This window comes from Sinocyclocheilus anshuiensis, unplaced genomic scaffold (assembly GCF_001515605.1).
Source record: "Sinocyclocheilus anshuiensis isolate Anshui unplaced genomic scaffold, SAMN03320099.WGS_v1.1 scaffold997, whole genome shotgun sequence".
Classification (NCBI taxonomy): domain Eukaryota; kingdom Metazoa; phylum Chordata; class Actinopteri; order Cypriniformes; family Cyprinidae; genus Sinocyclocheilus; species Sinocyclocheilus anshuiensis.
Genome location: NW_015555715.1, coordinates 3,515,132 through 3,525,868, shown reverse-complemented (window position 1 = coordinate 3,525,868; position 10,737 = coordinate 3,515,132). Strand labels below are relative to the sequence as shown.

The 10,737-nt window shown below is 36.4% G+C and overlaps 2 protein-coding genes across 2 annotated transcripts; both read left to right on the top strand.

Moving 5' to 3' along the window:
* Positions 1-175: 175 nt before the first annotated feature.
* Positions 176-6,515, top strand: LOC107672286 (aspartate aminotransferase, mitochondrial-like). Its single transcript, XM_016465420.1, has 10 exons — positions 176-341; positions 2,530-2,686; positions 3,179-3,307; positions 3,402-3,461; positions 3,698-3,859; positions 4,043-4,147; positions 4,338-4,488; positions 5,379-5,544; positions 5,632-5,782; positions 5,897-6,515. Exons 1-10 carry the CDS (start codon positions 259-261, stop codon positions 6,017-6,019), a joined length of 1,287 nt encoding a protein of 428 aa, XP_016320906.1. The 5' UTR covers positions 176-258; the 3' UTR covers positions 6,020-6,515.
* Positions 6,516-7,949: 1,434 nt separating this feature from the next.
* On the top strand, positions 7,950-10,574 carry LOC107672287 (C-factor-like). Its single transcript, XM_016465421.1, has 6 exons — positions 7,950-8,163; positions 8,470-8,521; positions 9,161-9,348; positions 9,448-9,606; positions 10,168-10,278; positions 10,393-10,574. Exons 1-6 carry the CDS (start codon positions 8,017-8,019, stop codon positions 10,504-10,506), a joined length of 771 nt encoding a protein of 256 aa, XP_016320907.1. The 5' UTR covers positions 7,950-8,016; the 3' UTR covers positions 10,507-10,574.
* The last annotated feature ends 163 nt before the right edge of the window (positions 10,575-10,737 follow it).

The following is a 10,737-nucleotide window of genomic DNA, read 5'->3' as shown; positions in this document are numbered from 1 at the left end:
CCCCAGCAGGAATATACAGACAAACCACTTCTTCAATCTAGTATGAATCTCATTAGACCAGTTGCTTGTCCAGTCCTCTAGTCTAGCCCACGTCTCAGTCCCATTCACACCTGTCTCATTTACTGCACTACCTCTTGTCTCCAGCCGCTATGCAATACAACGTCCTTGGAGGCGCTATAAACAACACAAGCAGCTGACAAGTTCAAGTCGCCAGCTAGTGTGCGTTTGTCTTCCACCAAGTCATCTGCACTTCCAGCAATGGCCCTGCTGAAATCCACCAAGATTTTGACTAGTGTCGGGGCTCAGGCCCCTGTTTTAGCAGTCCTACAACTCCGTGCAAGGTAACTTGAGACTTTATTTTTCTTATGTAACCACTCTGTTTCCAAGTTAGTTTGTGCTAGCAAGTTAGCGGACTGAGCATTAGAGCAGCACAGCACCGTTGAAAGTTACAGTATGCCACTTTACTGTAACACATGAAATATTGCCCTTGTGCTTATAATGAAACATAGTTATAAATGCATTAATGCCTTCGATATTTAACGAGAGTTTTTAACTTTTAACTCACTTAAAGAGTTATTTTTAGTTATTGAAAACTTTTTCTATTCTATCTACTTGTTTTTCTTTGTGTGTGTCTAAAAACAAAACAAGCAAACAAACAAAAAAAAAATTGCTATGTATATGTTACATATGCTATTAGGTGAAACCCTGCCTCCTGCCCCTATACTACTATACTTTATCTTTCAACAAGACATTTTAATACCATATTATGTCGGTCAATGTCAGAAGTTATTATATCATGAGATCAGCAGATTGACGAGATATTTCAGATATATCAGGTTCAACTAGGCCTAACTGGCTACCTTACCTAGGACTAATCTAGGTCTGATTCATGGTTCATAGATGTTTCTGTGTCCGTTTGGTGGTATTATAGCATGATTAGTGCGAGTTAAACAAAGCAGCCACCTTAGAAGGATTTTTATTTCTGTTACTGCTGTTTCTATTAGTGAAAGTATAAAGTTACATCAATAACCACTGTTGATGCAGGTTGCCAGGCACCTAGCTAGGGTACTTCAAAAAAAATTTTTTTTTACTTTTATTCATTCATTTAATTTATTTTTGTCTGCTAATTTTTATCTACTTGTTCAGTCATTTGTAATTTTCTCTTAACTTTTTGTCAGCTAGCAGTACATTTAAATATTTTACTTCAAGAACATATTAATTCATAAATGTATTCATTTATTTTATGTGCTTATTTTATTTAATTTGTTTTTATATCTGCTTAGTTTATTATTTGTATTTACATTTCCTTTTTTATCCTTCTTTTTAACTTTTAATATATATATTATTATTTTTTATTTGTCCGTTTTGGGTTTACTTAAATATATGTGACTGAAGTTATCTGTGAGGAACATGATAAAAAGAACATGCTCTTGTAACACCTCATTAAACCTACTTCTTCCAAACTGGCCAATCACTACAGCCCGTTCTCAGTCAGAAACATGCATGTCTACATAAAACCCCAAATGCTCCTTAAACATTACATTATTGTAATTAATTAATGTTTTGCATTTTGGGTTTTGCTTGTTGTTGAGGATAAAAAAGTAGCAGTGTGTCTCAAATGCAAAAAAGTGAGAGGAGCAACTGTGCACGTAGTACTGTTTTGATTGTAGTTCTAGTTGCTGATCGGTACAAGGTGATTGACATTTAGAGCCGGGTTGAAATGGGTAGTGTGTGAGCATGACGCATGATTGGTTCTGATGCAGAGGGTGGAGTGCTGTACACCTCTTTTCATAGGAGTACTGCACTACTTTATGTAGGTGGGGTTTAGATTGGAATTATACTCCCATTTTACACCGGTAATTACAGAGGTGACCTATTGTTTGCCTGTGCAAGCTAACAGATTCTTTATTTAGAAGGACGTGGCCATTCTGAAGGTGTGTGCCAGACACCCATCAGAACAAATACAGGCATGCAACGTGCTTAACAGTAGAGGAGATTTTAAACTCAGACATGACTGTAAGTCTCTTTAATGGTGGTAGAGGAGTTTAGCAGTGCAGTTCAAGCTTTTAATGACTTTCCTTCCAGTTTAAAGAACAGAAGCTCTGTAATGATAATCGCTTTAAACTTATCCAGCTTGGAGAAATTTTAATGAGACGTCCTAAGAATGGGTGGATATTTCTCCTAATGTATACGCAAATTGGTTTTAGAGTCAGACAGTGTAAAGGCAAGGTGGTCTATTTTTAAATATTAGGGATGTTTGAACTTAAGTCTTCGGCACTGCTCCACATTCTTTGGAGTTCACGCGAGTGTTTGACCTCAGTTACTTCCAAATGCTTATGCAAGACTGCAAGTAAAATGTAACAACTTTTAAATATCAATTAGACTTTATATATCATAAAAAATATAATTTAACTTTTAAATATCAATTTCCTATGACAGTGTGCAGTCATAACTATTTGACTGGAGCAGCATACTTGCACTCAATAGTTAACGTAAATGAGTATTCTTTTTTTTTTTTTTAATTCTCAGCTCATGGTGGACTGAGGTACAGATGGGACCCCCTGATCCCATCCTGGGTGTCACAGAGGCGTTCAAGCGTGACACCAACCCCAAGAAGATGAACCTCGGAGTAGGAGCTTATAGAGACGATCAGGGCAAGCCGTTTGTTCTCAACTGTGTCCGAAAGGTGCCATCTTGCATATCTTACACACCTTCAAGTGATAGTGAAAATTCTGTTACATTTAATCACCCTCAAATTGTTCCAAACCTGTGTACATTTCTTTCAGCTGTTGAACACAAAAGAGAATATTTTGAAGATTGTTGGTAACCAAAAAGTTGATGGTAGCCATTGACTTCCATAGTCTGGGGAAAGAAATACAATGGAAGTCAATGGCTACAAGTGGAGGGTGAGCAAATGACAGAATTTTCATTTTTGGGTGAACTATCCCTTTCAATATAATGTAACAATTGGCATACATTATGCTATTGTCTTGTTAGATTCCACTCTGGTTTTACTATTTTACCTTCTAAAACTCTTCTAAACTCTTTTTTTGTTTTATAGCTGGCCTACATTTAAAACAGCAATTGTCCATAATGCTATCCATTTCCAATCAGCCAAATAAAGTTTTTATATTCTAATCCCTGCACAAAACAAATGACAGATTTTTGGTATTGTCAGGCTGAGGCCCAGATTGCTGCTAAGAAGTTGGATAAAGAGTACCTTCCTATTGGAGGGTTGGCAGAATTTTCAAAGGCCTGTGCTCAGCTGGCTCTTGGACCTGATAATGCGGTCTTAAAGAGTGGAAGAGTAAGTATTTTAAAGCAAACCATTTTGAAAGGAAGTCTTTTGATTATTAAATTATTAGATGTGATTGTTAATTGCCAGATTTCTGTGCCCACAGAGCATCACCGTCCAGACTATCTCTGGAACTGGATCTCTACGTGTTGGTGCTAACTTTGTGGTATGACATTTTCATATCATTTTTTGCTTCAATTTTGAGTTTGTAATGCTGTTAGGCCTGATTGCTTCATTTCGAGACTTTTTTTTTTTTTTTTTTTTTTTTTAAATAATGTTATCACTGTTGACTCTATTGTTATGTCTGGTGGTTATTGATTGTAAGGGGGTTAAAATGTATGAAATGTAGTTCACCACAAGTAGTCATCTCTCTCTCCATCTCTCTCACTTTTTCTTGGCTAGTCACGATTCCACAATGTGTCCCAGGATGTGTACCTGCCTAAACCATCCTGGGGTAACCACACCCCTATCTTCAGAGATGCAGGCATGCAGCTAAAGGCCTACTCCTACTATGACCCCAAAACCTGTGGCTTTGACTTTAAAGGAGCCTTGGATGATATTTCAGTAAGAAAAATTTTTTTATATCTTGTACTTTTTGGGGATAAACATTGTACATTTGTTGCATTTTAGCTCGTCTTTTCTTTTGATGCCCCTTTTCTCTGCATAGTCAAGTACTAATAAAGTGTGTGGGGGATCCTACAAATGAAATAAGATTTATGTATTTTTTTTAATAATAATCGCTTTCAGAAAATCCCTGAGAAGAGTGTGATTGTTCTGCACGCGTGCGCTCATAATCCCACAGGAGTGGACCCAAGGCCCGAGCAGTGGAAAGAGATGGCTGCTTTGATCGAGGTAACTGGATTTGGCATTAAATTAAAGTCCAAAATCCAGCTGACAGCAGGTCTCAGAAAAGATTCTCAGTGAAGTGACAGAGAGATATAGTTGTGTTTGACCAGTTGGACCGATAAAAGAATGACTGTCCTCAGTCTCAAATGAATGACGGTTTCAGTGATAATAAGTGTCTTCACTCTCATTTCAACAGAAAAGAAATCTCCTGGTGTTCTTTGACATGGCTTACCAGGGATTTGCCAGTGGCGACATTGATCGTGACGCCTGGGCTGTGCGTTATTTCATTGAGCAGGGGCATAACGTTCTTCTGTCCCAGTCTTTTGCTAAGAACATGGGCCTGTATGGTGAGAATCAAATATATTAAATATATAAAAATATATAAGGCTGCATTTATTTGATCAAAAATACAGTAAAAGCAGTAATTTTGTAAATATTATTACAATTTAAAATAACTGTCAAATAAATTTAGCAAAGCTAAATTTTCAGCAGCCATGACTTAATCCTTTCATTTTTGATTTTTCGCTCAAGGTACATTTTATTATAGTCAATGTTGAAAACCATTGTTCTGCTTATTATTTTTGTGGAAACTACATTTTCTCTCAGTATTCTCTGTTTATTAGAAAGTTCAAAAGAACAGCATTTATTTGAAATATAAATCTTTTTTAACATTATAAATGTCTGTACTGTCACTTTTGATCAATTTAATGCATCCTTGCTGAATAAAAGTATTCCGTTCTTTAAAAAAAAAAAAATCTTACTGACCCCGAACTTTTGAATAGCAATGTAAGTGCATTTTTACTTATCACGCAGGTAAAGTTTTGTTCACTAGTTTTTAACTTGTTTATACTTAAACAAGTGAAAAAAATCTGTTTCTTCTTGAGTAAATGTGTCATGCTTTGAGATATATAGGCCTGGTTTCACAGACAGGGCTTAGACTAAGCCAGGATTAGGCCATAGTTCAATTAGGACATTTAAGTAATTTTTATAAACGTGCTTAGAAAAAAACATTACTGGTGTGCTTTTTGAGACAAAACAAAGGCACTGATATATTTTAAGATCAGTCAGTGCAAGTTTCTTTCTGTTGAAACAGCTCAGACTTACATTTTAGTCTAGGACTAGACTTAAGCCTTGTCTGTGAAACCAGGGGATAATGTTTTTATATTTTAACTGCAATATTATTATTAATAATACTTAAAAATAGGAAAGTCAGTGCTCTGTACCTTTGTGTCTTCAGGTGAGCGTGTAGGGGGCTTCACGGTGGTCTGTAAGGATGCTGAAGAGGCTAAGCGTGTGGAATCCCAGCTGAAAATTCTCATACGGCCCATCTACTCCAATCCCCCTATGAATGGAGCTCGTATCGCCTCCACCATTCTCAGCACGCCTGAACTCTGCAAAGAATGGTGAGTCCTGAGATAAAGTCCCATCACAAACAATGGGCCAATGAGAACTGAGCTCTACAGACGGTCGCTTTACTGTTTTTCTCTTAGGCTCGTGGAGGTGAAAGACATGGCCGACCGCATCATTAAGATGAGGGAGATGCTTGTGTCGAACCTGAAGAAGGAGGGCTCCACTCATAACTGGCAGCATGTCACTGACCAGATCGGAATGTTCTGCTTCACAGGGCTCAAACCGGAGCAGGCAAGTCAAGTGAAAGTGCATTCTGGGAATCTCTGATAAGGCCTCAGTTATTTTCACTATCAGCCTTTTCTCACTGGCTTTTCTCTGCTTGTCTTCTTTATGGCTGTTTGTCAGGTGGAGCGTCTGATTAAAGAATTCTCTATATACATGACAAAAGACGGCCGGATCTCTGTGGCTGGTGTGACGTCTGCAAACGTGGGATATCTAGCACATGCCATCCACGCTGTTACCAAGTGAAGCTGGCACTAGGGACTAGTTGCAGCAGACAGAGAGCAAGAAAAAGTAATTTAGATGATTCAAAAGTCCTCTGCTGCATGTCTTTTAGGACCAGATATGAAATAGGACTAATGTAGACTTCCAGTTCACTTGATTTGGTGTTAATTCATGACTCTGAATGTGAGCCCCTCAATGAATTAAGGCAGGATTCTTCCTTTCAAAATGATAAAAACGAGCTTTAAAGAATATTGCTTATCATGATTTCCCTTGTCAGAACTGATAAGAATGTTTTTTATGGTACAAAATGTTCCGATAGATCTGTTAACAACATTTAAAAATCATGTTTTTGTTTTTAGAACAATAACTCTAAATAAGAGTGATTGAATGATTACCCTATATGCTTTACGTTAGAGAAATCACTGAAAGGAGTAAACCAGATTTCATGGTTGGACATTAATTGCAAAAACCTTCAAGGACTGTAACCAGTTTATCATGGTCATTTCACCTAGAGGTGCATAAACTATTATACTAATCAAAATGATGATTTGGCACCAAAGGTCTTTAAGCAGTAACACATTCTTAGACATGTTTATGACTATAAGGCACTTATTCTATACTGAGCTACTGAAAGCTTACTTCTAGTGATGAAGGATTGTCCATAGTGTTAGTGTCTAGTATTTCCCAAATGTTACACATAAATCATTTAATAAATTATTAGGCATAAACACAATTGTTTGTTTTATCCTGGCCATTAAATTTAATCTGTCACTGAATCTGGAAAATAGAGTTAAGATTCATTTTGGGATGAAAACTGAACACATACTATAACTGATATTTCAGTGGTTAAGTGATGCTTTAAGAAAAGCTTTGCTTGTTTAATGTGTGTGGATGCTGATTATGTGAATATGCAGTTTGTTCTGTTTTGAAAAACTGTTCATATATTTCTATTTTTGTACCTTAACTACCCCTAAAAGTTGCATATTCCTTACTGTATACACACCTTATTTAGGGGTAGATAAGGTATAAAGGCATGTAAGTGTACTGTCCATAGTAGCCCAAAAGCTATAGTTTATGGTAAAACATTGAGTGCATTGATAATATAAGTGGACTTTCTGTTCTGTTTTGTAAAACTGTTTATATATATATATATATATATATATATATATATATATATATGTATAACTAATTATTGTGTTCCTAAAGCAAATTGAGCAATTCATGACATTTCTCCAGAAGTTCTCTGGAACAGACATCGAAATGAAATGTCACGAGTGATAGCCTACTGTATGACTCTTTTTAAACAATGAACAAAAAAATAAAGGTGAGCTCAACGAAAACAAACGTGTTTAATTATTTAAGGACATCTTATGGAAAGAAAAAAAATGTGTGGGTCACAAGATCGTATTTTATAATAAAGTTACTTAAATGAAATATGGTAAAGCTGAGTTTTTTAAATTATTATTATTGCAGATCTTATGAATACATACGAGAACAGGGAAATGAGACATGGTTATATCTCCTACAAAAAAATAAAAACAATCATAGTAACAAAAACAACTAATCATATGGGTTTGCTTACATCAAGTTATGGCATTATCTACACGGAAAAAAGGAAAGAAAGAAAAGAAAAGCATTACAACCTATCTTTTTCTCTCATTTTAAATAGTCATAATGCATTAAAAAAATTTCACTTTTTTTGTTATTTATAAGTCTAAGCGATGAAACGAGAGTCCAATTCAGCAAGAAAACGTGGAAAAAAACAGGAGATTTAAGCCATTTTTGTTTATGAATAAAGAATTTTGCATTCAATATAAGGAAATTAACAACATATACAACCGGTAATCGCTTTGGATTTTCATAATAAAAAAATAACTGGTAAAGCGGAGCTTTACGCAATGGAGACAGCTGATTCCCTGATCACGTGACTCAAGAGGAGACCGTCATCAAGCTGTTATCTAACTTGTATCGTCTCGTTCAGGATAGGAAATTGAACTCGTATTCTCGAATAAAGTGACAAAATGACTCATGCGTTTAAAAACTGTTCAAACCTAATGGTCACCGGAGCCAGTCGAGGTCTCGGGCTGCAGATAGTTGAGAGTCTGGTAACGGGAGGCTTCTCTCCCGGGAAGATTATTGCTACAGCTCGCAATCCAGATGGAGCCAAGGTAATGCTTTGAGCAGACAGCAGTATTTGCATTAGGCCTACTATACAAACATTAGAAACCATACCCAGATCATTTACAGTCATATTAGCTGCAGGAGAATGTGCACATGCGTAGTTGAGAATTACGATCAACATGCACTATCGTATTTTAAACATTAACATTTTAGGTTGTTATTGACCTATAATGATGTGTACATATGATTTACCTTTTATCTTTTTAGTGATAAATTAATTTGTAAAAGAATAGATATTGCATGTGTGATAATTATAAAAGAAAAAAAAGTTTAACCTGTCTGTTTTACAATAGGAATTGCAAAGTTTGGCAGAAGAGCATCAAAACATACATATAATTAAACTGGGTAAGTACTTAAGCACTATCTAGTCTGGATCAGTAGCTCTTGGCTAGTTTTGGTTCATGACCCTTTTTTTTTTGGTCATTAGGTGGCGAGCTAACACAACACACTTTTTTATTGTGCAAAAAATCCTTCAAGGGATGAATTAAAGGATTAATATTACCATGAACTACCATGAAATTGACAGTTTTATAAATATATAAACAACAGCAAATGTGTTTGCCTTAAACTTAATATAAATAGGGAAGGGTCAGATTTTCACTGCTCCCCGGGCGCCGCAGCATAAAAGGCTGCCCACTGCTCCGGGTGTGTTCACGGTGTGTGTGTGTGTGTGTGTGTGTGTTCACTGCTGTGTGTGTGCACTTAGGATGGGTTAAATGCAGAGCACTAATTCCGAGTATGGGTAACCATACTTGGCCACATGTCACTTCACTTCACTTCTTTTACCATACATTATTTTCTCAATGGTTTAGTGGATGAGGGCATGTTGCCTAGTTGTTCTCCCTTTCCGTGGAGAGAAGAAAAAAAAACTTTTTGGGTGGTGACACCAGTTATTAACAGCAGATCTAAAAGAAGCTGTATTTGAAATTAGAGTTTGTTTTTACCTGACTCTGTTGTGTTAATCGTGGACATCTCTGTTACTAGATGTTACAAGTCAGGAGAGTATAGAGAGAGCTGCATCTGAGGTGGGACAGCTTGTTCAAGAGGAGGGTCTCAACTGTCTCATCAACAATGCTGGAATTAATGTAATTGCCAACCTTGAGACAGTCACTGCAGACAAGATGTTGGAAAACTTCCATACCAACTCTGTTGCCCCGTTGATGATCACCAAGGTTTCATTTTGCAAATTAAATCTACAAACAATATATGCACATATGTACGCTCATCACAGATGTCTAAAAACTTACTGACTTACAGACCTTGTCATGCAGGCCATGCTCCCACTGCTGAAGCGAGCAGCTGCAAAAGAAATGGGGATGGGCATCCACAGAGCAGCAGTCATCAATATGACGTCTCTACTGGGTTCAGTTGAGCTCTACTGGGGTGATCGTGCCAACAGTTTCAAATGGTACCCCTACAGAACATCAAAGGTTTGTGATATTGTGTTCCTGGAGCTCAATGTCAAGATAAAAGTTTCCCTGAGAAGGGACTAAGTAATATAAGTGTATACTCTGAAAGTCGATTTGGATATGTTTATATTTATATTTATATATTTAATCCTTTTGTTGAAGCAGCGTTTTCTATGGAAGCCCATTTTCGCCACGGAATACATTTTTTTTATTTTTTTTATTTAATTGCGACTTTTTTCTCGCAATTTCTTTTAAGAAGTCATAATTGTGAGATATAAACTCAGAATTGCTAAATGTTAACTCAAAACTGCAAAATATAAACTCAGTTCTGTGAAGTAAAGTCTGAATTACGAGATATAAACTCACATTTAAGAGAAAAATGTATTTATATCTTCTTTATATCTTGCAATTCTCACTTTTTTCTCTAAAAAACAAAGACTGACTTGTGAGATTTAAAAAAAATCACAATTGCTTTTTTTTATTCTGTGGCGAAAACAGGCTTTCTTTTCTGTATTGAAGGCTATAATAGTATGTCTGTGAATATATCAGTTGAGATATTGAGTTGCATTTGCTTTATATCAGAGTGCACTGAACATGGTCACCAGATGCTTGGCAGTGGACCTGGAGGCAGATGGGATCCTGTGTATGGCTCTGCATCCAGGCTGGGTACGCACTGATATGGGTGGACCTGAAGTGAGTCTCATTCTTCTATTTGTTCTTTATCACAGCTACCTGCTAACCAAACCGTTACAAAACATCTAAAACGAGTGATAGACTCTTGTGGTTTGTTGATTGTTTTCTATTCAGGCACCATTGAGCCCTGAGGAAAGCATATCCTGTGTGTTGTCTGTGATTGGTGGTTTGACTGAAAAGGATCATGGGTCATTTCTTCACTATACTGGTGAACAGCTACCCTGGTGATGCTGCAGGTGTTTTTTAGATGCAAGCAATAGAAGCTTTATTATTGTTTTGCTAGATATATATATATCTATATATATATATATATATATACACAGTATGTACTGTATGTGGGTCAAAGACATTAAGATGTCCGCATCAAAAGAAATTTACAAAAGTGATTTTATGTCCATAGAAAGCACATTAAATGTAAGTAAAGTGTCTACTTTTAAGGTTTCAAATAAGTTTTTGGAG